The sequence below is a fragment of the Pseudorca crassidens genome, chromosome 3 (assembly GCF_039906515.1).
Source record: "Pseudorca crassidens isolate mPseCra1 chromosome 3, mPseCra1.hap1, whole genome shotgun sequence".
Lineage (NCBI taxonomy): Eukaryota > Metazoa > Chordata > Mammalia > Artiodactyla > Delphinidae > Pseudorca > Pseudorca crassidens.
In genome coordinates, this window is record NC_090298.1 from 127,079,455 (window position 1) to 127,106,920 (window position 27,466).

The 27,466-nt window shown below is 51.6% G+C and overlaps 1 protein-coding gene across 10 annotated transcripts in view; it reads right to left on the reverse strand.

Moving 5' to 3' along the window:
- TNIP1 (TNFAIP3 interacting protein 1) overlaps nucleotides 1-27,466 on the reverse strand; it is a 52,106-nt gene that overhangs the window by 5,906 nt on the left and 18,734 nt on the right. For 7 of the 10 annotated variants that reach the window (XM_067732302.1, XM_067732308.1, XM_067732301.1 and 4 more), the window contains 12 exons: nucleotides 25,087-25,258; nucleotides 23,789-23,923; nucleotides 22,078-22,163; nucleotides 20,314-20,394; nucleotides 17,483-17,674; nucleotides 12,655-12,749; nucleotides 10,916-11,036; nucleotides 7,163-7,252; nucleotides 5,476-5,541; nucleotides 5,196-5,327; nucleotides 2,483-2,611; nucleotides 126-257 (listed from right to left, as the gene is read on the reverse strand). In XM_067732302.1, coding sequence (XP_067588403.1) covers nucleotides 126-257; nucleotides 2,483-2,611; nucleotides 5,196-5,327; nucleotides 5,476-5,541; nucleotides 7,163-7,252; nucleotides 10,916-11,036; nucleotides 12,655-12,749; nucleotides 17,483-17,674; nucleotides 20,314-20,394; nucleotides 22,078-22,163; nucleotides 23,789-23,923; nucleotides 25,087-25,222 — 1,395 coding nt within the window. In that variant the 5' untranslated portion in view covers nucleotides 25,223-25,258. The remainder of the gene's footprint in view (nucleotides 1-125; nucleotides 258-2,482; nucleotides 2,612-5,195; nucleotides 5,328-5,475; nucleotides 5,542-7,162; nucleotides 7,253-10,915; nucleotides 11,037-12,654; nucleotides 12,750-17,482; nucleotides 17,675-20,313; nucleotides 20,395-22,077; nucleotides 22,164-23,788; nucleotides 23,924-25,086; nucleotides 25,259-27,466) is intronic. The other 3 variants (XM_067732310.1, XM_067732311.1, XM_067732309.1) reach the window with 2 other exon arrangements.

Sequence of the window (27,466 nt, forward strand, 5' to 3'; positions counted from 1 at the left end):
GCCAATGGCCAGAAAGTGGATGACAGATTACAGCTCCCACATGGTTCAAGGCCCAGCCTGGGCCCTCAGGAATGCTCCAGCTCCCACTGGGCACCGCCTACCTGACCTCTTCCCCCTAGCCTCACCTGCTGTTTCAGCAATTCATTCTGCGTGACCAGCTCCTGTTTCCTTAGCAGGCCTCCAGCTCCTTCCGGGTTCCCGAATGCTGCTGCTGGAGATGATGGGGAGGCCTGGATACTCAGTGCTTCCTCCAGGGCCTGGAATCAGGAACAGAGGAGACGGGCCCATCAGCAGAAAGGCCCTGGAAGTCAGGCCTCATTGGAAGGGTCAGGCCCCCTTGAAAGGCCCCTTTCCTGATAACAATAATAATAACCACCACTATTTAATAAGTGTTATCTTATTTATGAACACTATACACACATCATTTCACTGAATCCTCGCCACAGTCCTATGAAGAAAAGATTGTGACCATCATCCCCATTTTATGGATGTGAAAACTGAGGTTCAGAGACCTGAAGTGATTTGTCCAAAGTCACACAGCTAGTAAGTGGCAAAGCAGGGATTCAAAGCCAGCGTGTGCTCTTAACCAGCAGCCTAACCTGTGGTCTTTATGTAGAAGGGAGAAATCTCCTTTCCTGAGGACGAGTGGCTCAATTCTTAGCACCCAGACCTAGAAAGAATACTAAGTCCTTTGGGGAAAGAAATTTCAGTCCCCTCGACAACTGCCTGCCCTGTGATTCTTCAGCTTCCGTAACCCATTCCCACCAAGCCAACCTCTCCATCCCCAGCTCTTCTGTATTAGATTAGCCTGGATTTTAATTTTGACTTAATTAATATTTTACCTTTCCAACCCTGAAAATGGGCTGAAACATCACCAAATAGCATTTTGAAAATTTTAAAAGCACCCCTATTTTACCATGTCCGCAAGATACCTTTCCTTACGCAAACAGTGTGCTTACATTCTCTTAAAAGTTTTCCATTGACTGATTTTCTCCTTCAACCCTGTTAACGTGTTGCTTGAGAACTTTGGAACACCTCTCAAGACTGAACATCCTCATCACCACCTGTACTTTAGCTCCCTGGACAGCAGGGCCTCTGCTGGCCATGCGTCAGCACTGCTCACAGTGCCTCCCTGGACCTTGGGGAGATAAAGGAAACCTTCCCCAACTTGGACTTGGGCCCCACTTGGTCTCCAAGACTCCCCCAGAAACATGAGGAAACTGCTGAGCCAAGAGTAAATTCCGGATGCTCAAGGGGCGGCTATGGCTGCACCGCACCCTCCTCCTCCGTCTGCCCCATCTTTCAGATGAGCAGGCTGAGGTCCAGAGACAGGGAGAGCCTTGCGTTAATCATCCCTACCAGTGTCTGTCCCCAGCTCTGCCACAGAAACCTGGAGGGCAGCGACCCTGTCCGAGTCATCCCTACAACCAGCAGCGTGTACAACATTCTGCCTGGATTTAGACCCCCAATTCCCCCAGCTCAGGACAGATCACTCTTTTCCCTGAGAACAGGTCCCAGGGCCCCACACTCAGCATCATCAGCGCTTACCAAACACCAAAACCAAGCAGAAAAGGTCACCCCCGGGGCCTAGTGAATGCAAACTCACAGCAGAGCCCGCTGTGAGCAGGAAAAGCAGGCAGAAGGGAAAGGCAGACAGACAGGACGGGAGGAAACGCTGAGCACAGGCTCCACAGCAGGAAAAGCTGAGCCTTAGGAGAAAGTTTCCTTTCAAAGCCCCTCCTGTCAGCTTGTTCCTTGAGCCCCTGCACTGGAAGGTGGGCAGGGGCTATAACCTGGGACCAGAAACAGCCCCCAGCCCAACCCGGCCCACTGCCTCTCACCTTGGCTCAGAGCAAAGCGTTCCCGTTTAACCTGCGCTCTCCCACCCCCACCCCGAGCCCCATATCTCCCTGGATCCCCCTTCTCGAGGGCAGGAACCTCAGGCCAGCGACCATCCATTCCCTTCAGTGAGTTTTTCCTGAGCACGTACGGGCTTGGCGCCAGGTGCTGGGGGATACGTACTCTGGTGAAGACGCACACCTCCCACAGTCAGATGGGAAGACAGGTCATCGATAAGTAATCGCAAGAAAATGCCAGAAGGGGTGTGAAAGAAGCTGCCGGTACTTTAGACACACAAAATAGGGAGCTCAAAGGAGACTTGGGTTGGGAAGGCCTCAATGAGGAGGCAGTGTTAAAGCTAAACCTGAACGATGAGGGGGTGGCACTGTGTGAGCGAACAGCACGTCCAAGGGCCTGCAGGGGAGCAAGCATGGAGTCGTCCCAGCCTGGCACTCAGCGTGCGGGGAGGGGAAGGCAGAGGTGGCGGAAATCACGGGGCAGCTCCGAGAGCCTCAGCGCCTTCGCCCTGACCCAGGAGTCGCCCCTCCTGAGCTGAGGGTCTGAGGCACCGACCACAGGGTGGGCACTGCGGCTGGCTCAGGGAAGCCCTGCCCGCCCAACGGATCATAGCTGATGCGCCCACCTTGTTGAGCCGCTGAATCTCCTTTTCCTGGTACTCCCGCTGCCGGGTGAGCGGGCTCAGCTGATCCTGTAGGTATTTGACCTTCTGGCGCAGCTCCTTGGCCTCTGCTGTCAGCTGCTCCTTGTCGGTCTGCAGGGAACACAGGACTGGTAAGCAGGGAGCCTCTCCAGGAGGCCTAGACTCCCTGACTGCCCGCCCTGCCCTGCGCAGCCATGCCTCCCCTCTCGCTCTCACTCTGCTGCCCCACTATGCTCACGCACAAGGCCCCAGGCGACGCACCCGAGGGAGAGCGGTAAGGTCTACATGGTCCTGTCCTCAAGGAAGGGGGGGCTCAGTTGAATGAAAGGCCCCGGGTTCTGACACCAGCTCCTCCAACAGTGAGCTGAGCCCTTGGGCACTGTCCCAGCCCTCTCTGGTCTAAGCTCTCCTATCTGCCATAGGTAAGGGGTTTGTAACAGGAGTCACAGGTGGGCTTCAGGAGGTCTGTGAGCCCCTAAACCGAGCACACTTTTTTTTTTTTTTTTGCGGTACGCGGGCCTGTCACTGTTGTGGCCTCTCCCGTTGCGGAGCACAGGCTCCGGACGCGCAGGCCCAGCGGCCATGGCTCACGGGCCTAGCCGCTCCGCGGCATGTGGGATCTTCCTGGACCGGGGCACGAACCCGTGTCCCCTGCATCGGCAGGCGGACTCTCAACCACTGCGCCACCAGGGAAGCCCCCAAGCACACAATTTTGACTGTGCAACTTTCTAGGGAGAAAAGCCACAGTTTTCACCAGATTCGCACAGGGGTCTTCTATGACGCACAGAAAGCGGTAAGCCACCGAAAGTCTCCAAAGGAGCTTTCAGCTCTTACAGTCTCTGAGCCCAAAGGAGATAAGACCCTCACAGAAATAAATGCAGCACAAGGCAGAAAGGGTTCCTCCACGGAGAAACAAAGTACTTCTGTGAGGTTAAAAGAAAGAATACTACAGCTGAAAAGAAACCAGGGAAGGCTTCAAGGTGGAAGCACTGCTTCCATACCTACTATGGAACAATCCAGGTTCTTCATCGCAAAGAGCCACATCTGGAATGGCCCTCAGAGAGCATCAAGTCCTAGCCCCTTTACACGACAGGAAATGACTATCCAGAGAGGGGAGGTGACTTACCCAAGACCACGCTGTGAGCTGGGGCTAGACTAGAACCCAGGTCTCCTAATTCTGGTGTTCTCTGTCCCCTTGCAAGTCAAAGCGAGTGTTTAAAATAGAAGAGGGCAGCACAGTGCAGAGGAAAGACCAGACACACCCATATTAAACTGTCTATTTCTGTGTGTTTATTTGTGATAAGAGGCCTGGAAAGATACACCCAAATGGTAACCATGGTTACCACTGGGAAGAGCCTGGAATTGGGGTGGTGGGGGTGGTGAGGGGAGATGGTCCAGGGAAACTCGCACTGTATCTGTATCGTGTGAACATGTCAATATCCTACAAACTAGCTGGTGAGCTGCTTTCAGCCAAAGATGGCCAAGGGCAGCCTTGGCTGGACCTTGTGGGAGTTGTTGCAGACTCCCCGCTTAAGAGGCTCCCGGGTCAGCACGGCCTCTATGGCCACGTGTCCCTATCCACAGGGCCACGCTTTTGTCTTGAAACATCCCGCCTTTCCCCCAGCTGACAGGGAAGAGTGTCAGATGCCAGAAACTTATCCCACCCACTAACGTGAGCCAGGGTCTGGCTGACAATCCCAAGCTGTGACTGTACACTCACCAGAAAAGACAGGCAGTGTCCTCCCTAACACACATCTCCAAGGTACGGGGCGGTCGGCAAGGCAGGCTGACCACTCGGAGAAGGCCCCTGGGTGTTGCATACTGATGGGAAGGAACTCTGCTGGAAATGGCCATTTCTAAGTCAGGCAAAAGCACCCCGTACACAGTTCTCATGAAGGAGAAGGCATGGTGACAGAAATAAAATCTCCAGAGAGCCTGGGGGTCAAATGGCCCTTCCTCTTTAAGCTGCTCCAGGATCCTGAAGGGCCTTGGCCGGTGTCAGTCACACACATCACAGATCAGATGCTACTTCTTCAGGGGACCTGTTCCTGGGCCCCCCCCCAGAATGAATCCAGGCCCCCTTTATGCTCTCGCCCTGATCCCTGTAACTTCTGTGTCGTGTTTAACACACGTCTACTCATTTGCTTCTGTAATTAGATGTCCCACGTCTCTTCCCCTGAGGGCGGGGTTGACTGTTCACTGCTGAGTCTGTGTGCCCAGCACAGTGCCCAGGGCATGATCTGTTGAACAGTGACCAGAAGAAGGACTGAAGGAAGCTCTGTCTAATGCTGGAGCCCCTCGCCCACAAAGAGCCCTCACCACTGTACACATTCAGCAGCACCCAGCTCATCAAGTGTACTGGAGCAGGCCTGCGGAAGCTCTTACATTCTGTGCTTCCCTGTGCAGTTCCCTAGATCATAAGATTTTAACTGAACCAAAGCTCTTCGGTATAAAAACAAGAAAAAAAATGAAAAGAATAACTAATCCAATCTCAATTTTCAGATGGGAAACTGAGGCACGGGGAAGGAAAGTGCTTTTGCCTCCGGCCACACAGTCCTTGAGTACTGGAGTCAGAGATGGAACCCGCGTCTCCTGAGTCCCACCCCTGACTGTTTACTCCCCTAGCTCCAGACTGCTGGGGAGGAGAGGGCTGGCCCCCCGGAGCTGAACCTGTGGGACCAACAGTCACACTTGCCTCCTCCATTTCTATCTTGGACTTGGCCAGGAGGAGCTTGCGGTCAAAGTCGCGCTGCTTCTGCTCCCGCTCGGCCTCCAGGTCAGTCACCTGCTTCTGCAGGTCCGCCAGCTTCTGGCGCAGCTCAGTGATCTGAGTTCAGAGGCAGAGAAAGGGAGTGTGTGAGGGCCGGGGTGAACGTCCAAGGTTCAAGGCTGCTGCGAGGGAAGCAGCATGCTGCCCAGAGAGCCCAGCTGTGAAGCAGGGCTCCAGCCTTGAGTTCCCATCACCCCCACAGTACCTTCTGCTCATACTGCTGCTTCATGGACCGGAAATGCTGGTCCCATTGCTTGTTCACTTCCAGCAGCTGCGGGGGAGAGATTGGGGTGGGCAGGAGATAAGCAGAGAACGACCAAAGAGAGCCAACTCCTCCAACACCAGCTTCGCAGGCGTGTGCAGCGTGCGTGGACAGCAGCTACACACACTGCCTCGATCCTGCGCTTCTCAAAAACGTTCCTCAGAGCAAATCACCTTTATCAACCGCCACATTTTACCCTTGCCGGGAAGGCAAGACTAACACCAAGACACAGAAAGAGTATATAATTTTTATTGTAGAATTATTGAACACACACCCATGTGGAGGGCAATTTGGGACTCCGTATTTAAATTTCAAATTCTCGTTCTCTTTAACCAAATAATTCCACTCTGAAAAATGTAACCAAAAGAAGCACTTGTACAAGTGTGTAAAAAATATGTGTACTGCTGATCATCTCAACAATATTTATATTGCAAAAAAATCCAGAGGTCAACCTGAGCATCAGAAACAGGTTAAGGAAATGATAGAATAAACAGAAAATGGAGCACAGCTCTTCAGAAATTCCGGTGCCTAGTACATTGCCTCCGTTCTGAGATGGTACTAATTATTTGCCATAATCTTGATATAAAAATAATTCGAGGAAGAAAAACAACCTAACATCATTAAATTAACAATGGAAAGGTTATCCCAAGTTCAAAAACATTAAAATATGATAAAAAGTACTCAGAATTAAAGAAACACAGGGTATGTTTTACATATAAATAAATACCCTCAAAGATATAGTTAATTTTAAGGAAAGAAAGGAAAAAAGCAATCTGCAATGTGGTATGTATGATATTTTTACAAACATCATACATTAGTAAGTATACAGACAAAATTGAGGAATATGCAATGAACTGTTATCAACTGTGGTCATCTCCAGGAGGTGAGACTCTCGACCTTTTTATAATGAAAAAAAAAAAAACTTACAGTAATACAAAAAGAAAACTAAAATGAATATGCATATAAACAAAAGACTAAGAGAACATGACTTTCAGATGTGCTGGAGGACCAGGGAGGGCAGAAAGGCCCAGGGACTGGGACAAGGATGGGGCTGTGTGGAGAGGAGGGGCTCAGAGAATAGAGAGGATGGGGCTCCCACCTCTGGTCCAGAAATACCGGGGGTGGGGGACGGAGGAAGACTATGCACGAGACACAAGGAAAGAGCCTCAACTTCTGGAGACTCTCAACTGATTAGAAGCAGTGCTGCAAGCAGGTATGGGATCTCTCTTTCTGTGACAGTTCCTCCCTGAACCAGCTGCGTGGTGACAGATGAACCCCAGACTCCCCATTCCTGATGCTAAAACTTGCCTCTTATCACAACCTCTCTCCACCATCCAGGGTTTACCATGGGAGCCTTCCTAAACTACCACCCGCAGCAATTTTAGGCCATACCCCAAATGCCACCTCCTCAGAGTGACTCCTGTGGGTAGGGGAACTGATCAGGAGACAAGAGCCAGGGAAAAGCAGCATCTCTCACCCATGGGCAGATGGTTCAGTAGTCACCATGGCAACGCATCACAGAGACCCGGGCCTAGCCGGAGCCAGAGGGCCAGGGAGGGTCTTTGTCCTGCTGGTCCCAGGAGTGAGGAAGGGTCTTCCCCGACCACCACCACTCCCTCCAGCCACCTACCTCCGTGCGCTGCTGCTCCAGCATCCTCACCTTCTTCTCAGCAGCACCCAAGGCTCCCACCTCTGGGACTTTACCTGCTGTCACACCAGCCTGAGGAGAAACACAGAGGGGCCTTCAGCAGAGCCTCAAGTAACAATTCTCTCCCCTACTCAGTGCCCCTCTAAGGCTGCTCACCCATGAGACCCAGCCCTCCGTCTCTTGCCTCTCTACCCTCCCACCCACCAGGACACTGATACTCGTCCCATATATGACTGAGTCCCTTCGGGAAGTCCATGGAGATCATTATTCCCCCTCCCTGACCCTCAGGGCCTCCCAGACCCTTCCCTCTCCCTCCCCCGCCCCTCCATGGCCACTTCTTTTCCTGCTCAGGCTCTATCTCTAAGGCATTGCCAACTGCCCTCTCCTCCCCTACCCATCAGCCAAAAATGCTCCAGCGTGGAAGGCAAGAGTTACACATTTTATAAAATGTTTATTTTTAAAATGTTTTTAAAAAGATACACAAATAAAGATATGTGTGCATGTGTGATTAGTACATGTATTTCCTAGCTCTGACCTCTGAGAGGGCCTAAAGCAGTGTCACTCCAATAGCAATGAGCACAGATCTTGGTTTCTAAATACCATTCTCTAACAAAAAGAAACAGGACTCCTTGGAGAAGTGGTTAATTTCAGGCCTGGGGCAGGGAAAATATAAGGTGATTATGGAGAGACTTGTGGTGCCAGAAAGTAAGGAAGTGCTCAATCATAATCATAATAATAGTAAGAAGAAGGTCATATCAAATGGGCATAGGAGACAACTTGAAAGAGCTTCCTATGACCAAAGCTGGAACAATTTGAACAAGAAAACAAATTGCAATAGTGCTGGATTATAAGCCAAAGAATAAAATAAATATCCTTGAGTCCCTATTAATAGAAAAAAATAAATGAATAAATAGATGGGGGAGAAGAAAAATTCCAATTAGTAAATAGAGAAGGAATGAGGGAAGCACAAAATCACCATTAGAAGACTATATTAATAATCACTGCAGGTGAGATCCGCCAGTGGATACTAAAATTAGTATAAGGAGAAACAGGACATCTGCAGTCTCAAAGTGTCTCCTCAAAAGTAAATATTTATTAACTACAAAGGGAAAATTAGTCCCTTTATTATGGAGAAAGCTGACAGACACCCCTTTAGCCAAATGATCAAGATTGAATGTAAACAGACACATCGATATCATGTACCCTTGACATGATGCAAGACGTCACTCCAGTGATCTTCTTGTCCAAATCCATAACAACAGTCTAATCATAAGAAAACATCAGAGGAACCCAAGTTGAGGGACATTCTACAAAATAACTGGCCAGTATAACTCAAAAGCCTCAAGCTCATGAAAGAACCACTGGGTGCTGTCACAGACAGAGGAAACTAAGGAGACAGGACAACTGTTGATAAATGCAATGTGGGATCCTGGATTCGATCCTGGTACAGAAAAAGGACATGAGCGAAAAACTGGTGAAATCTGAACAAAGACTGTAGTTTAGTTAATAGTATTGTGCCAATGTTCATTTCCTGGTTTTGATCACTGAACCACGGTTAGGTGAGATGTTAAGGCGATGGGGAGATGGGCACTCTGGGCTGCTTTGCTACTCTTCTGTAAGTCTAAAATTATCTCAAAATAAAAAGTTAAAAAAAAATTTTTTTATACATAGGAAGTGTTGGCAATTCACTGGCGGTCCAGTGGTTAGGACTCTGCCCTTCCACTGCAGGGGGTGCGGGTTCGATCCCTGGTCAGGTAACTAGGATCCCACGTGCCGCATGATGCTAGCAATTCAGAAATTGAACACCAGCTCTATCTCCAAGGCCCTGCTTGATATAGGCCAAGACCCACACCCTTTCTGGGCCTCGGTACCAAGAGATCAAACAGGATGGGCCCCAACCTCTGACATCCTGTGGGTCCGACAGCATTTGTCCTGGAGTCGTTGCCCACATTCTCTTTGTTCCTTGCCTTCCCATTCCCGTCCACACTCCCCTGTGGCTGGTGGGGGGGCGGGCACGGTGCTGAGTGAACTTGTGAGGCTCAAGCGCCCCTACAGGCTAAGGTCTGTAAGTACACCCTAGAGCCCGGGAGTAAGGAGAGGAGGCTGGGGGAACCCTCCAGGGACGGTCTCACCTCCTTTAGGAAAAGTGAGAGATGGGCCTGCCCTCACTGGGGAAGGAGGAAGGGGGGTGCCATGCTCCTGGGTGCACCCTTAACCTCCACAGAGAAGAGAGGCATCAAATCTGCCATTAAGAGCAATAGCCAATGTTCACTGTTTACCACGTGCCAAGTGCTAAACCTACTGTACAGGCATCACATCACTGAATCCTCCAATGACCTTCTGAGGTAGGTGTCATTATCTCCATTTCACAGAGGAGGAAACTGAGGTCAGAGAGGTTATGCAACTTGTCCAAGGTAGCAGCACTGACCAGAGGTAGAGTCAGCATTCAACCCACATGCAACTCCAGGGCACAGGCTTCACCACTGCCCAGAACGCACGCCTCCTATGGGAACTTCCTCCCCGGCAGGGCAATAAGGGCATCTGGCCTTTCGAGAAGTCAGTGACGTTAAGAGCTTTGGAAAAGTGAAGAGGCCTGCCCACACACTTCCGAGAACCCAGGGGAGATCAGGAGAGTCCACAGGTCACTTCCTCAAGAGGGCAGACAAGGCAAGCTCTGACTTGAGGGGTAAACGGAAGCAGAGAGGGGCTTCATGGGCTGGGATTCAGAAGGCCATTCATCGGCATGTTGCCCTCTCACACCCCACATCTGCCTAATAGCAGGTGGATGCAGGAATCTAGATGATGTGATGTCACAGGACCTCTCCAAACCTCCTGCCATAGCTGTCTCACGGAGTAAGAGTCCCAGCCCTGCCTCCCTGACATGTCGAGAGGACGTCCAAATCACATAATGAGTTTGCAAATCCCAGGTAAACTCTACATTGCCACAGAGTAGTAAGGAATTAAGTTATTAGGATAATTATTACTATTACACAAGTGTGGGGTTTGTTAAAGACATTGAGTCCTGCTGTACAGCCATTAAATCCCATTAAAGAGGAAAAACATGTCAGTAAAAAGTTGGGACTCAGCTCTGCAGCACAGCACAGACCAGGCGAGGGGCCAGCCAGCTCCTAGCTGGGAACTGGATGTGAGCCAGCGCTGGGAGCTGTGGTGGGAAGGGGGCAGGTGGGCCAGCCCAGGGCATTAGCAGGCCTTGCTGAGTCAGCCCACACCCTGTTCTCTGTATGTCAGAGGCTCCCAGGCAGGAGCTTAACAGAGTCCCTTCAGGGGCTTTCTCAACCTAACACCCTAATACCACCAGGGGTATCTGAGACATTAAACTGATTTTTGGGAGCCACCCTGTAAGAGAGACCTTGACAAACTGGAATGTTTTTAGGGGATATGCCCAGACTGCACAAATGACACGACACCACCTTTGTAAGAAATGACCCAAGGAACTGCAGCTATTCAGCCTGGAGAAGAGAAGGCATGTGGGGGCCAGGGAGCCAGAGTCACAGCCAGAAGGCTGAGCGTGCGTCCCAGGGAATGGGATGCTCCATGTGGCTGGTAGCAGAATAAGGGCTGAGAAGTGGAAGCTACAGGGAGGTGGACTCTCAGGACAAGCCAAGGAAACGCCGTCTACCAACTAGAACCTTCCAGCAGCGGGGCTGGCTCACTGCCTCTGGATGCTGGGCACCAGCCACTGCAGTGCTGGGGAAGGAGTTTCTGACCACATACCTGCTGCTGTGCGGCTGCCCCCTTCTTGCCCGTGCCTTCCGTCTTTGGTGAGCCTGGCCATCTGGAGGCACCATCTTTGCCGCTGCTCATCAACAACTTCCTGAGCTCCAGGTTTTCCTCCCTGGTTGGAGGCAAAGAGAGAGGTCATATTGCTGGCCCTGGGTCGAGGATCCTGGGGACCTCAGACCTGCTACTCATCTGAGTTGCAGCTGAGACGTGGGGAGTATGGCGAGTCCCTGAGACCTGCCCTCAGGTGCAACCAAAAAGGGCATCCTTACGTCACTTTGCTCAGCTTCCCTAGAAGTCTCTGATGCTCACCAACAGGGTTTCCCCAACTGTGAGACGTCTGTATACATGAGATCTCCAGGCTACATCCACACTGCATTAAAGAACCCTGGATCACACTGAGAAAATTCCACCCTTTCCAATTATCCTCAGACGTCCTGTGCGGAGCATGGGGAAAGTCTCAGTTTGGTGCTGATAGGTCCTGAGTGTCTCTCTAGTGCTTGCTAGTCTCCCGTGTTAACAGAGAAAGAGCAGCCTTCAGCCTCAGAGCCTTGAGCGGGCAATTCGCCAAAACGAATTAACATCCTTCCGTTTTTGTTGTGTTCATTATTGGAGGTATCTTCTATTTATTCCAGGTCATGCTGTTTTCCAGTTACTCTAGTGCAAGTTTTCATTATAATAATCTTAAGCAAAAACATGATGCAAATTAAATTCTTAAGTAAATAATAAGGTAGGTGATACAGGACATAAGAAGAATGGTGATGTGGACTCAGGTGTGACTGAGATATGGAAACTATTTCTTTGTATTCTATTTGCCAGCTGGTTTCCATGTGATAATAGGAAAACAGAGAAGTAAACGGGCTTTCCCAAGGTCACACAGTGGGGACTTGCATCCTCACCTTCTAATCATGGCTCTTTCCTCCAGCCTGGGTTTTTGGATCCATGGATGGAGTCATTATGGCTATAAAACTCCAACTGCTTGGCCATCCAGAAGTCAATAAATACATGCTGATTCAAAACAGCACAGTGGATCAGCAGTCACACCTGACTCCCTCTGGGCCTCACAGGCCTCTCCCTGGACCTCTGTTTCCCTCTGCAGGGTGAGGGGTTTGGCCCACATGATCTCAAAGGGCCCTTCAAGCTCTGACAGTCAAGATCAGTGCCTCTCAGGTGTGATCCTGGGTCTACCTACATCGTAATCACAGAGGTCTACTGGAAAATGCAGATGCCTAGGTCTCACCCCAGACCCAATGAATCAGAATCTCAGCACGGGAGTGTCAACTTGCAATGCCTTTCCTGACCCTCAGTGCTTCTGATGCACAGTTAAGTCTGAGACCCAGTAGTATAGCCCAGGTGAGCAACCCCTGACTGTTCTCAGGAAACAGAGCAGGTCAGGATGGTGACCAGCAGGGGGCAGCAAAGTCCAGAGCCCTCTCTCCAACAGCCAGCTAGCTGCTGTTAACAGGCGGAGGGGGTAAGTTCCCAAGGAAGGAGTACACTTTGTACAGACCTTCCTCTGAAGCTCTCAAGGCACTTTATACACAAACACTCCCCAAGGTATTAAAAGGACCAGAGAGGAAACACCCAAGGAGAAGGACCAAGAGACCTGACATCCAAAGCAGGGCTCTGGGCACAGGCCTCAGAGCACTCAGCCCGGAAATCAGTGCCATGCACCACCATTTTCCTCCTGCCCATCCGACTCCTCACCCTTCCTCTAAGGAGCCTGGACTTACCGGAGCCTCTCAGCAGCCTGATCCCGCTGTTCTAGGCCCTTGTCCAGCTTGGCCTTAAGGGCCTCATTCTCCTTCCGAAGCTGCTCACACAGGGTCTGCAGGGCAGAGAGGGAGATGCGGGCAAGGTGAGGGAAGGGGTGCACCCCAAATACAGGTTGATGGTAGGGGGCGGGAGGGGCACTATAGCCACGCCAGGTCCTGACACGGTATCCCCTTTGCAATGGCCTCACCCAAGCCCTCTTGGGATAGCAGGAGCCAAGCCACAAGGCTCACCCAGGCTCCTCTCTGCATCCTCTCCCTCAGGAGCCAGCCATGAGGACGCTGGACCAAGAATCAGCCACAGCGCCTTCTGTTCCTCCAAGGCAGAGAGCACCATCCCTCCTCCTCCTTCACTGCTGTTCCCACGGCCTAGAATGCTCTTCCCCACCAGCCTTCCCCTGGCTGACTTCTACTCCTGCTTCAAGTCTTAGCCTAAACGTCACCTCCTCCAAGAAGTCCTCCCTGACTCCCACATCTCAGGTGAGTTAGGTCACCTCCATTATCCTCACTCACAGTCCCCTGCTCTCAACCTTCCTGGTACCTCTGACAATTACAGCTAAAGAACCATCAGTGTCGTTACTTTCTTAATGTCCCCCCCACCCGACTAGTCCATGAATTCCCAGACGGCTGGGATCCTCTTGCCGCTCTGTTGTCCACTGTGGGATCCTCAGCCCAGGGCCCAGCTCAGCTCGACACTTTGTTGAAGGAATGCAGGACTGATTGGCTGAATGGACCTGAGTCGTAGTAGGCCTAGAGCTTAGGCAATCTGGAGAGTACTCAAGGCAGCCAGGGAGCAAGGTTGTCAGCCGGCAAGTCAGAAGACAAGGCATCGGGTCAAGACCTCACCAATTCCCAGTGTGGCTCAGAATTCCCTCACTTCTGAGACACAGTTAGTTCCCCCACCCACAAAGTGGGGCAACTGCTCCTCCCCTGCCTCCTTTATAGGGCTGCTATGAGGACAAATGAGACCGGGAGAGTGCAAGTGCCTCGTGAGCTGCCAGGCGCTTGGTAACCTTTGAGGACATGTGTTTGAAGTGCTGCAAGGTGGAGGGAGCATGGAAGATGGGAAGCCAGACTCAGGGCCTCACAGATGGAGGGAAGGGAGGTTCTCACTGGTAAGGGTGATGCACCAGGTCAGTACTAAGCGACTCAATCTCTCAACAAATCCATAGTGAGCACCTAACCCATGACCTGTAAATGGCCAGGTGCTCTTCCACTCACCACCTCAGTGGAGCCTCACAGCTTCCCCAAAGCTACGTAACTCATCTCTATTTTAAATGTAGGCTAAGGAATTCCCTAGCAGTCCAGTGGTTAGGACTCGATGCTTCCACTGCCGAGGCCCCGGGTTCAATCCTCCATCAGGGAACTAAGACCCCGCAAGTTGCACGGTGTGGCCAAAACAAAACAAAAAAAAAATGTAGGCTAGTGCACGTGAAATAATGTGCATGAGGTTGTACAGCTCTTGGGAATCACCAAGGGGACTAAACTCCATCTGGCAGATCCTAAATGGTACCTCTTTCGCCTGTGATGAAAGAGCAGAGAAGGGAGGTGGCAGGCTGTGAGCCGGGCTGAGGGCAGAGACAGTGAGCGATATTCACCAGACCTTCTACCCGCTCCCTTCCATGTCCATTTCCCAGACTTGCTGTGACCATGTGACCAGTTCTGGCCAATGCAAGGTGAGTGGTAGTGACAAGTGCCACTTCTGAGCTGGCTCATGCACAATCCTCTGGTCTCTTTTTCCCTATCGCTGCCGAAGGGCACAAGACGGCTGGGGCCTCAGTGTGATTGTGGAGCAGAAACAAGTCCCTGCCACACAGAATATGAGGGAAAACTTTCATGTTATCCAGGGAGATTTCAGACTTGTTTGTTTCCACAGCAAAACCGAGCCCTTTCTGACTAACCCAGGGAAGACTTGAGAAGCTGGATGGAGAACAGAGCCTGGAACTGGTGAGTGGTCAGACATGGAGGAATAGAACACCATTATGACTGGCTGCAATGCCCAGCAGAGGCCCCATGCCATACCTGGCCTTGGAAATGCTGAGTGAACTGAGAAACAAATCAGTGAATGAATGAGGAGGAACCAGATTAATCTACCTCCACCCACAGGCTGGGCAAATACCCAGGATGCAACAGCCCTGAGTGGGGCCTCCAGGGAACAGAACGCCCTGCTGTGGTCTCTAAGGGAAGACCAGGACAAGGCCTCATGTGCTGTCCTTCTAGGCAAGAGGCAAACGCTCTGGGCACAAAGCAGATGGAGAGAGGTCGTCACAAAAGTCATCACCTTCCATCAAAGGGGTTAATAGAGCTCATGTGTGAGTTCATTAGTTCATTCATTCATTTGTTCATTCACCAAACATACATTCAGCACCTATGAACTGCCAGACACTGGGATGCAGTGGTGAATATGACCGACAAGGCACCTGCCCCTCTTGTGAGGCCTACATTCTAGCAGGGAACACAAGGGAAAAAACCAAACACAAAGTAAAGAAACCAACTAATAAAATTATTACAAACTATGATAAGAGTTAAGAGGGAAACAAACAAGAGCCTGATAAAAAATAACAGTGGGGGGCTTCCCTGGTGGCGCAGTGGTTGAGAGTCCACCTGCCGATGCAGGGGACACGGGTTTGTGCCCCGGTCCGGGAAGATCCCACATGCCGTGGAGCGGCTGGGCCCGTGAGCCATGGCCGCTGGGCCTGCGCGTCTGGAGCCTGTGCTCCGCAATGGGAGAGGCCACAGCAGTGAGAGGCCCGCGTGCCGGAAAAAAAAAAAAACAACGGTGGGGGCACTTCCCTGGTGGTCCAGTGGTTAAGACTCTGCGCTTCCACTGCAGGGGGCACGGGTTCAATCCCTGGTCAGAGAACTAAGATCCCACACACCGCACAGCACAGCCCAACAACAACAACAACAAAATCTGAAAAAGAATATTTGCGTATGTGTGTATATGTATTTATATATAAAACTGAATCACTGTGTTGCATACCTAAAACTAACACAACATTGTAAATCAACTATACGTCAATAAAAAAATTTTTTTTAAATAACAAGGGTTGGCAGGACCCCTTTTATGAGACCCAGTGTCAATCCTTATTTCAAAGCTGAAAAGTTGGCACTCCCCTGGTGGTGCAGTGGTTAAGAATCCGCCTACCAATGCAGGGGACACGGGTTTGAGCCCTGGTCCGGGAAGGTCCCACATGCTGCGGAGCAACTAAGCCCGTGCGCCACAACTACTGAGCCTGCGCTCTAGAGCCCGCGAGCCACAACTACTGAAGTCCACGTGCACACGCCTAGAGCCTGTGCTCCGCAACAAGAGAAGCCACTGCAACGAAGAGTAACCCCTGCTCTCTGCAACCAGAGAAAAGCCCGCACGCAGCAACGAAGACCCAATGCAGCCAAAAATTAATTAATTGAAAACAACAACAAAGCTGAAAAGTTGACACTCAAAGTGATCCCACCACAAGCAACGCACCAGGTTCGCCTCCCCAGTGGCTCAGCCTTGACACTTGACATCTCCGGGCCCTGCTGACACCTGAAGGCGGTCTCCCTCGGCCTGGCCCTCCAGGCTCCAATCACTCCTCCAGCCTCCCAGTGTGGCCCCTCACCCAAGGTGGGGGTGGGAATCCTCTGCTCCCCCCATCTCTCCTCACACCTGTCTCCAGCCTGGACGCCCCTCCTGCTTTTGTCAACCCAGGCCCTTCCCAAAGCTGCACACAGTGGACACCCCAGCACCTCATCCGTCAACTGGGCACTTGCATGTTTGCTGACATGAGTGAGACAACAGGGCGGTGACTGGCCCAGAGGAGGGTCTAGGAAGGAGGAAGGCTTGGAGTTACAGCTCTGTCACTAAGGTGACAGATACTCAGGTCCTGAGCAGGTTTTCTCGGAGCCTCAGTTTCACCATCTGTGATTCCTTCCCCACCCCCAAGTCCTCAAGGCTCAGATCCCCTGCCCAGTGTGGATGAGCCATCACCATAAAACCTTAACAGTGACCACTTTTTGAGCACTTACTATGTTCTAGACTGTACAAGGGGCTTCATTTAATACTCAGAGCAATTCCACGAGGGAGGCATTTCCAGCCCCGTGTTACGAATGGGGACAGGGAGGGACCGAGAGGATAAGTCACTTGCCCAAGGTAAGAGAGCAATAAGGAGTCTACTGGCCAAGGACCATATGGTTCCAAGGCCTGGCCTGGCCTAGGAAGGAAATCTGACTTCATTCCCACAGCACAGGAAGAGTTATAAAAGGAAGCCTCCTCCATTGGGGAGGCAGGTTGGGATGGGAGTTAAGAGCATGGACTTTGGAATACCACAGACCGAGGTTCAAATCCCAGCTGCACCATCTACTAACTGGGGGGCCTTAGGCAAAAAAAAAAAAATCACCTCTCAAGGGCTGTGGCCCCACCTGTGAAGTGTGGATAATGATGGTCCTGACTCAGGGGGCAGGGACAGTAACATACAAGGGGCCGGCCTCTGTCCCCTCCCTTTCCCCACCTGTATGTGAAGAACAAAGGCAAGGCTGCTGCCAACCTACCACACCCCAGCCTCGAGAGTAACCCCAACCATGAAATCTGCACCACCCACACCATTATTTCCCGGTTTCCTGCCTCTTCCTCGGCCCTTCTCACAACTTCCTTACCCTGTTCACTGCCTTGAACAAGCAGCCCAAGTCGGGTCCCCATCCTCACCCTCGGAAGTCCCCGTGGTACCCTGGACTCGCCAGAAGAGCTGGAGGAAGCAGAGGGGGAACCACATGGCAGACCCCAGGCCACCTTCCCTGGGCCCGGCCTCACCTGCAGGATGGAGGTGCGCTGCTCATTCTTGTGCACCTTGGAAGCCAGCCGGTTGAACTCGAGGGCCATGCGGCCCAGGTGCGTGAAGAGCTGGCTGTGGTCAGGCTCCTCGGCGCACACGCTCAGGGTGGTCTCCAGGCGCTGCAGGTGCAGCATCAGGTTGCCGTCCTCGTGGGGCAGGGGGCCCAGCTCCTGGCGGGGGGAGAGGATGCGGGCCGCTCTTCACCACAGTCTGAGTAGGTGCCGCCAGCCTTCCTCCCTCTGCTTCCCCATTCCTCATGACTCAGTTTCCCCCTCTGATCCCAGCTCAGCCGAGGGACATTCTCCAGTTATGCAGGTTCCCTGTCTGGGGCTGACTCACAGGGCAGGACCCGGGACTCCCAGGCCACTGGCTGGCTTACCAGTGCTGGAGCCACCTTCCTCCCACACGTTGGGCCTTGCTGAGTGCCTGTGGGTAAATCCCTCGTCCCCAGGGCCTCAGAATCCTCATCTACTATACGTACGCATCCCGCTTCTTCTCTTCTACCCCATAGGGTTCTTATGCAAGTGAAATGACACACGAAAGCAGCAAGCCCAGGAAGGGGTGTCACTCAGTACACAGCACTGCTTCTTCAGCTTAGGAAGGCTTGGCCAGCAGACATCAAAACTGTCTGACTGTTATGTCTATACATGTGTCTTCTTGGGAGTGGTCCAAGCATTCATCAACTTTTCAGAGGACCCAAGACTCAAAACACGTTAGGAATCATAGATAGTTCAAAGAATCCCAATCTAGCAGAGATTTGAGATAGGAAGCAAACTGTGGGCAATATAGTCCAATCTCAGAATCTATCACTCCCTGTCTCTCTCTTTATCTCTTTCCTCTGTCTAGAACACTCTTGGCAAAGACAATGCCTTAGCTATGCGAACACCACGTCCAAGGACCCACAGGGGTAGCTGACAGCTGACTGCATCAAGCCCCTGCCAGGCGTCCGAGTCCCCCTCTTCCCCTGCCTGAGACCCCACCCATCAGGCCCCACGCCTCTTCGGGCTTCATTCCTATGGTGTCCCCTCTGTTCATCCTTCCCAGCACCCCCGTGTTTCAGCTGCTCTAGCAGGCCTCCCCTACCACTTATGGCAGTCGCAGGCCATCAGAGCTACAGGGAGCCTCAGGATTCCAGTTTGGAAACGAAGCTTCGGGGAGAAGGAGGCTGCTCAAAGTTGCCCAGTGAGCCAGTGGCAGAGCCAGGACTGGAACGTGGGCTTCCTGACTCTCCATTTATGGCCACTTCCCTCATCTGAACTCTGCAGCAGGGGAAACGCCCTGACAGCCACAGCGTGCCGTCCAGTGAATGCCTCCATAACACTCTTAGCACCTTATTCTATCAGAGGCTCTTCAGTTCTGTCTTCATTCCCCCACTGCCTCTTCCCACACAGGATATGAGGTGGTGAACGGTGCTCTGTTGAAGGCTGGTGAATTGTTTCATCACCCTGACTTCTCCGACTGGCCTACAAGCTCCCAGAAAGCAGGGAGGCTGTCTTGTCTTTGCTCAGCACAGACTAGGCACATGGTGGGGCTAAGGAGGAATCTATTAACGAGGTGAAGGCTGAGGTCATAGAGTGAAATGCTTTCTGAGCAGGGGGGTCTTGCCTCCTTGGCCAGCTTCTCAGAGCCCTTGGGGATAGAACAGGACAAGGGGACAGAAGTTCCCAGGGGACAAAACACAGAACATTTCTGATACTCAGAGCAGCCCCTCATCACTGAAGGCATGCTAGTGTAAGCTGCATAACAACTGATGAGGACCTTGCACTGGGGACTGACAGACACAAGATGCAATCAGTGGACTAAAGAGCAACATTTTTTTTTTGCCTTGTTAATTCAATATTTTTAATTTAATTATATTTTCACTAATTTTTTGGCTTTTAACTTAAAATTTTAACATTTTAATCAACTATTTGTAGCTTAAAAAGTCAAATTGTTTTACAAGGTTTATAATGGAAACCAGCAGTTTCCTGTCTCACTTCCCTCCACGTCCCAGTTACCACTTCCCAAAGCCATTCACTTCACATGCAAAGAGCAACATTTGTGCCCCAAATCCTTGGTAGAATGAGGCAGTGGTGACCAAGGTATCCGGGAAGGGTTATACCACTTATTGCCTGTATAACAATCAAAAAATCTCAAAGTGAGGAAGGAGGAAGGAGGAGGAGAGGGCAGGACTTGAAGACTTTTGAACAACGTTCCACACCTTTCTCAGTGGTTCTCCAATAAGTCTGCCATTTTAAGAGAAAACAGGACAACACAGTTGGAATAAAGGCAGCAAGTAGGGTAAAGTAGAGAATGAGGATGCCAGGTGGACACCCCAGAGCTGGAGGGGAGTGTGTGTGTGTGCGTGCGCGCATGCGTGCGTGTATGTGTAAGTGCAAGGTTTAACCTCCTACCTGCATGCCCTAAAGGGGAGCCTGGGAGCAGCCAAGAGCCTGCACAGAAGGGCCACATCTGCCTCAAGCTGCTCTGGGTTTCTCTGACCCTTTCTACCCAGGCTACGAGCCCACAGGCCCAAAGGCTGAGTCAGAGCCTGCGGAGGTGCCCAGCGCTTGGCGGAGGCCAGCGGGGCTGGCAACGTGCCCGGGCTTTCACAATGGTCGGGTGCTTGTGTGGCTCACACGGAAGTCACCAGCCACAGATTTGCATATGTGAGCGAGAAGCACCCCCTGGTGCTGGCCCCTCAAGCGTATCCCTAGTGACTCCGGGGTGCCCAGGGGATATAAGCGGGTCCTGTGCCTCTCACGCGGGGCCAGGTGACTGAAACAGAGAGGAGACGGGGGATATGCCCAGGGACCTGCCGTCCACTCACCATGGTATTTCTGGTGTGGCCACCGCTCTCTGGTGAAGAATGCCCCTCGGCAGGGACCACTTCAAATTCAGAGGAGGTGCTCTGTGCAGAAAAAGGGGGTCAGGGGCTGCCTGAGAGAAAAACGCCTCGCCCGTCCTCTGGGGCCCCATGGCTGAGAGTACAGCGGGGTCAGAGAATGGAAGGAGGAAATCCCTCCTCACGTCCAAGTCCTCTGGGCAGGAGGAGAGCCGGCCCAGGATGAGCTCACAGACCACGAAGCAGGAATGACTCCCAGCAAGTCAGCCCGCAACCCACTGTGTGACTCAAGGTCACATCCCTCTGTGGCCAGTTTCCTCATCTGTAGAACAGGGATACTGGACTAGCTGACTTTAAACCGCTAGCACTTTAGGATCGTATCTTTCTTAATGGCTTTGCACTTTTAAAATGTTTTCATGAACTCCATTTTTTCTCAAAGCAACCCATGGAGTGGTCAGAAGGTTATATCCCCATTTGTCAGATGAGGAAACTGAAGGCATATCATTAATAAATGCAAAAGTAGGACTGCATTTAAGGACTGCAAATCTAACATTCCTGCTATGGCACCAGAGCTGTCTCTTGGGCCTAGGTGTCTCTGACTGGTCACCTGGAGAACACAGACAACAGTTAGTGTGGCCACAGCCATGGTGGTCCTGTGCCAGCCTTGCCAACCCAGCCCCAGAGATCCCAGGGGAGTGGACTGATCTGGGACAAGTCCCAACAAGACATCCACAAACTTGGAGAGACTTTCAGGACACACCTAAATCCAGGGAGGCCAAGGACTCCAGTCTCCCCCACATCACCCAGCCACTCCAAGTAGAAGGTACTGGTTGTGCCACCAGAGGATGGGCCAATGGTCCCTCTGGACCAGCAACTGGCTCTAGGATTGCTGTTAAACCTGGTCGAACAGCAGAAGCCCCATGGCCACCAAGGGCCCAGCTTTGGATCTCGGCGCCACCCTAGACAGTTTCCCTTTCACCTCTCCGTTTCCTCAGCTGTCTGCATGACCTCACAAAATGTTCTTCTCTCTCTGGATCTGATCTGATCTGTGGGATGGAGACTCTAACTGATACGACTGGGACTTCCCTGGTAGTCCAGTGGTTGAGAATCTGCCTTCCAATGCAGGGGATGCGGGTTCAATCCCTGGTTGGGGAACTAAGATCCCACATGACGCAGGGCAACTAAGGCCCTGTGCACGCGCGCGTGCCACCTACAGAGCCCACGCATCACAGCTAGAGAGAAGCCCGTGCACCCCAATGAAAGAGCCCGCGTGCTGCAACTAAGACCAGATGCAGCCAAATATAAATAAATAAATAAATATTTTTAAAAATTTAAAAATAAAAATATATGATACGACCACCTGGGTCCCTTCCAGTCCTAGGATACCAAGCAAAACTTCTCAAGGCAAATCTGCAGAAGACAGTTTCTGAGCCCCTGTTGAGAAGGGGAGTTCGCTGTCACATCCGCCTACTTTCTGAGCACCGTGCAGTCGATACATGCTTAACATTATGCAACCTAGCAAATGGGAGGAACTCCTTGTGCATATCAGGGTCTTCCTGGTAAGATTTAACTCTGACCTTCATTTGAAAATGGGTAAACCGAGGCCCCAGAGAGATTGAGATCAACTTGCCAACATCACCCAGCAAGTCAGAACCCAGGTTTCCTGACCCCAAACCTCTCTCTTGCTGTTCTGCCAATGGGACCTTGAAATCCAGGCAACTTTCAGCCGTGACTCCAAATGCAACTTACACTTGCTGGAGGTTTGGGGACTGGCTCTGGCTTGTCGCTGGGGTGTGCAGGGTCAGCGGGGGTTGCTGGAACATCTGCATCCTTTCCTGGACAATTGAGAAAACATGGGTGAGCAGCAGGGAAAGGGGAAAAGCCCAGATGCTGCCCCCTTAAGGACAGCCTTGGCCAGGAAAGTTCTCAGACAGAGTTCCCTACACGAGTCTGGGAAAATGGGAGGTGGTCCCAGCAGGGCCCGGTAGCCTGGGAGAACGATTGGCTCTGGAATGACGGGGTAGAACCTGGGCAGAGAGACCATCTTCCCTGGATTTGCTGGGAAAATCCCAAGGTGGCCACTGCTCCTTGCTACCCTGGACCTGCCTCAATGATGACAAGGATGACAATTTACAATTAACAAAGTGTTTTTATATTTATTATCTCAGCCAATTCTCAAGACGGCTCTGTGTCCCCATTTTAAAGGTAAGAAAACTGAGGCATGGAAAGGTCACCAACTGGCCCACGGTCACACAGTTGGCAACTGCAGACAGAACCAGGACTCAAACTTAGCTCTCCTTCCCCAAATTCTTGGCACTCTGGCCACAGGGGGCCCCTTGAGGGGAGTTGCACGGCTCCCTCTAGGGATAGGCCCGGCACCCAACCAGGACTCAGAAAGCGCTACTGAATGGACAAGTGGAAGCTGGAAACATCCATTGCCTGCAGAACAGTGGACTCTGTGAGCATCACTTTCCTCCATGTGTCCATTCACTAAATATAGCCAGCAGCCAAATGGAAGGTTGGCACACTGGCATGGGCTGAGACTGTAAGGTGGGGCTGCAGCAGGAGGCATCTAAGCCCCATGTCGGGGGGCACCTTTTCCTCCCTAGACCCAGACCTTGTCCTGGACTTGGAGACATGCCAGGGGAATGCATGGTGATCACACACAGGACTTTAACCCTAAGTCATAGTCAACGCTTTCCTTTAATAGGTAGCATATGGGGCTTCCCTGGTGGCGCAGTGGTTGAAAGTCCACCTGCCGATGCAGGGGACGCGGGTTCATGCCCCAGTCCAGGAAGATCCTGCGTGCCGCGGAGCGGCTGGGCCTGTGAGCCATGGCCGTTGAGCCTGCGCGTCCAGAGCCTGTGCTCCGCAACGGGAGAGGCCACAACAGGGAGAGGCCCGCATACCACAAAAAAAAAAAAAAAAAAAAAAAAGGTAGCATATGGACCTGACATCTGAAAGACACTGCAGCAGGCTGATAGGCAAATCTAGTTCTTCCACAAGCCTCAGCTTCCTCACCTGTAAAATGGAAGGAGGGGGGCCAGACCAGAGAGCTTCTGACTCAGATGCCAACTCTAGTGACCCAAAGTGGCTGCCTGGAGCATGATGCCGAGCACATAGTAGCTGCTCATTAAATATTTGCTGAATAAGTTACGCTGATAAAGATCCTGAGTCCACATCCTGGGTGCAGTGGATTGTTGTGATCCATTTCTAATGTCTGCCAGGGCCTCAGGACTGCTGAGTCACCAGCTATCTTTGGACAAGGTTATTTAGAAGTCCTTTCCAAATCTGACCTTCTGGGGGATCCTATAGCCAGAACATGACTGGGAGGCTGGCCTGCGGCCTAAGGATAAATGAAGGAGAGGTGGATTTCTGATTAAGAAGGGAGTCCACGGTTAAGGGATTAGAAAGTAAGGAGTACGGGCAAGGCAGAGGACCGCCTGGGCTCCTCTTGTACCTGTGAGCTCAGCCAGGTGGTCGAAGGAGGCCAAAGAGGGAGACGGTGGTGGGAGCAGCTCACTGTCCTTGACCAGCTCCTCTGCCTTCTGCCGCAGCCTGGACGCTTCCATCTGGGACTCTTCCAAAAGCTCCCCTGGGGAGACAATGGGGGAAGGAGGAATAAAACGAATTACTCAGTTCAGTGCGCTCGTTCTCCCATCCCTAGCCTCTAAGCCTGCTTCTACCTGGGTTCTGGAGCTGCAGGCCCTGGGTTTCACTCCCTGCATCACCTTGTGGGCTGAGTGGGACACACGTCATTCTAGCCCACAACCAGAAAGAGGCCTGATGAGGAAGAGCCCTGCAACCAGGGGAAAAGGAGCAGAGGGGAATCTAGAACAAACTCCTGGTCCCTGGCACCCTCTTCCTGCCCCACTCCCACCGCACCTGGCTGGGGACTCCACAAAGCCAGGGGGGGCTACCCACAGCCTACGGCCTGCAGTCAGGGACTGCCTGAAGGGAGGAGACCCTCCATAACATCAACCACCCCTCTGGGCCTCGTTTGCCTTCTTTTGTAAGTGGAGACAGGGAAACTCCATCCCTCCTCCCCAAATCTGCCATTCCAAGGAGAGATCTGCCAAGCAAGGAGAAAGCATTTGGAAAATTGGGAGCTGTGCTCCCAATCCCAATCTTTGGCACCCCCAAAGCCTAAGCCCAGAGAAGGTGGCAGCAAGGCAAAGGAGGAGTTTGGAGGAAAGAGAGTCCCCTCTGGATGGGGAAATCAATGAAAGCCTCTCATGGAGGAAAAGACGGCATCTGAGCTGGGTACTGACAGATGGGGACCAGTCAGTCATGTGGAGGTAAGCAGGCTTGTTCTGGGCAGTGGCGACAGCTTGAGGAAAAGCCAGGAACAGAGAAACCAAGGGGCCTCCTCCCGCCTTGCTTCAAGCCAAGCTCAGCTCCCTGCTCTAACACTTGGGGACCGTACCCTGGTTGCCCTGGTGATGCCAGCTCTCCCCATTTCTGGTGCTTCTGGAAGATGGGCCATTCTGTTTCCCTGTCTGCTAATTGGGCCTGCCAGCTCCCTCTCCGCCACCCCAGGCCTCCTTCTCAGTCCCTCAAGGTATTCTGAGTCTTGTCATCATGGTTCTGGGGTGCTAGGGACTCAGGGCTGGGAATACTGCCACCGTGCTACAGAAGTACACAAAGACACAGCTGTGGGGCAGGAGGGAGAGGGATGACTTGGGCAGAAGCATATGTCAGCTGGCACTGCAGGCTGCAGGGGGGGGGCTTGCAGGCAGAGTGCAGGGTCTGCTTTACCTAACATCTTTATCCCTTGCATTTTTTCCTTCAGTCTGGAATTCTCCTCCACTAGGCGCTCAAAAGCTGCGGACACCTCACCCAGAGGTACGCCGCCCCCAGGGTCGTAGATCCGGTATGGTCCTCTCCCTTCCATGATGGTGGCTCAGCCCCTGCCGTGGTGCCCGCCTGGCTGTAAGGACAACAGCAGTATGTCAGGGGGCTGGCCAAGCCACTGAGGCATCCTAGTCAATCAGTGCCCCAGAAGGCAGTCACCATAACCCAGAAGAGAACACAGCACTTCAGACTGCCTGGCCACAGTACAGCAGAGCAGAACAGCCACCTCCTTTGATCTGGAAACTTTGCCTCTATTAATGCAACCTAAGAATGGCATCAGTTTCTTTCAGCAGCCTCACTGTACCACCGGTTCATTTGGAACAGCAGTCAACTGTGAGGTGCAATGTGGAGTACAAGAAAGAGCACTGGCCTTGGAGTCAAAACACTTGAGCTCATGTCCTGTTGACAGGGTCCAGAAGAAGAGGACCCTGCATCACTGCATCCGCAGCACCCAGCATGGTGTTAGCTATGACAGGAATGCCCAATAAACACTTATCAAATGAATAAATAGTCTAGCTATTAACTCACTGTGGGATTGTGGGCAGTCCCTTCCCCTCTTGGAGGAGGGGAAATGAAAGTCTTACACTAAATCAGTGATCTTTAAAATGAAATGTTTGTGACCAAAGGGATAAGCAAGTCAATCCAATCTGAATTTCCATTTATATGTGCACTATCTTTTTTAAAAGAAAGAACAAGAAGAAAACCCCCTGACTAATATTTACTATATGAATTGACATTGTCAACCTCCTCCTTCCAGTTCTAATGAACAGATGGATTTTCCATCAAAGCACCATCTACTTGTGCAGCAAGTGTTCTGCATTACTCTGTTCAATTTCACCAGCTTTATTTCATTTGAAACCACTGTGCAAAGTGATTTCAGAATCCGAGTTCTGTGACTTAGCAGAGAAACTTCTTTCTTGCATTCATTCATTCCACAATTACTTATTGAGCATCTATTCTGTGCTGGGTGCTAGTCTAGGTGCTAGGTAATTATCAGCAAACAAAATAGACAAAAATCCTTCTTGGAGCTTACATTCTAGTGATGGAGGTAGACAAGCAGATACATAGTGAGAGAGATGAACATAGTATTAGGGGTGATAAAAACATCTACGGACAAAAATTAAGCAGCAAGTTTGAGGCAGGGACTTTATAGAAGGAGGTGAGGGAACTAGCCATGCTGATATCTGGGGGAATAATATTTCAGGCAGAGAGAACAGTAAGTGCAAAGGCCCTGAGGCTGAAAAACTGATTCAGCCTCCAGCCCTACAAAGAGCTTACTAACCACGAAAGAGCTCCAAAGGCCTCCACCGGGGACTTCAGAAGGACTTGGGGCCCCGAAACCTCCCTCCCAAGATCACCACCCCCAGGGCCAAAACGATTTCAGTCACGAGTCCTCAAAGGCCCTTTGAGCACCCACAAGTGCTCACTGCAAGAAAAGAGTAAAAAGGGACTAATAATAACAGCCACCATTCATTAACCTACTTGCCAGGCACTGCATTAAGCCCTTCAGATGCATTATCTCAGTCAAACTGCACAACAACCCTAAAATACATAGGAAATTATCCTCACTTTATAATGGAGGCTTGGTGAGGTTAAGTAACTCAGCCAGGATTACACAGCCCGCAAGTGAGGGCCAAGATGAAAATCCAGTTCCACCTAAGAAAGCCGAGCTAATCACCTGCTGTCCTCACCCAGCTGCCAAGACTCAGGCCAGACGGGCAAAATGCAAGTTCAAGCCTATTTGCAGGGTAACATGGTTACCTTCTGGGCTGTTTCCCCTGCCTTGCAGCACAAGAGATAAACAAGGATTTTGCCCAGAGGGTCCACATTACCATGGGATGCCATGAGCCAGAAGGAAAAACAAAATTCTGGTGAGAGGGACCTTTCCCCCAAAGACTAATGAAAAAGAGAAACACACACTTGAGAGGCACCCACGCCCTGCTGAGCCCCACAGAGGCAAAGGACAGCTGCCCACACACCCAACACAAAAGTCACCAGCCTGCTTAGGGGGGACTTATTTTTAACTTGAAAGGTCAATGTTACACAGCAGAGCAATGAAGCTTTGAAGTGGTCACTGAATTAAAAGACAGTGTGGGTAAGGCACTTGACACAATGACTAGCATATAGCAAGGAGCTTGAAATGTTGGTAGATGTTGGGGGCATCCTTCCTCTATGCTCCCCTTTCTCCTGTGTGCCTCTCCAGCAAGCCCTTACGCCCAGTATGGAATATATATGACTGAGGTAAGCCTATGTGCATCTGACTGAGAACCTCCTGGAGGCAGGG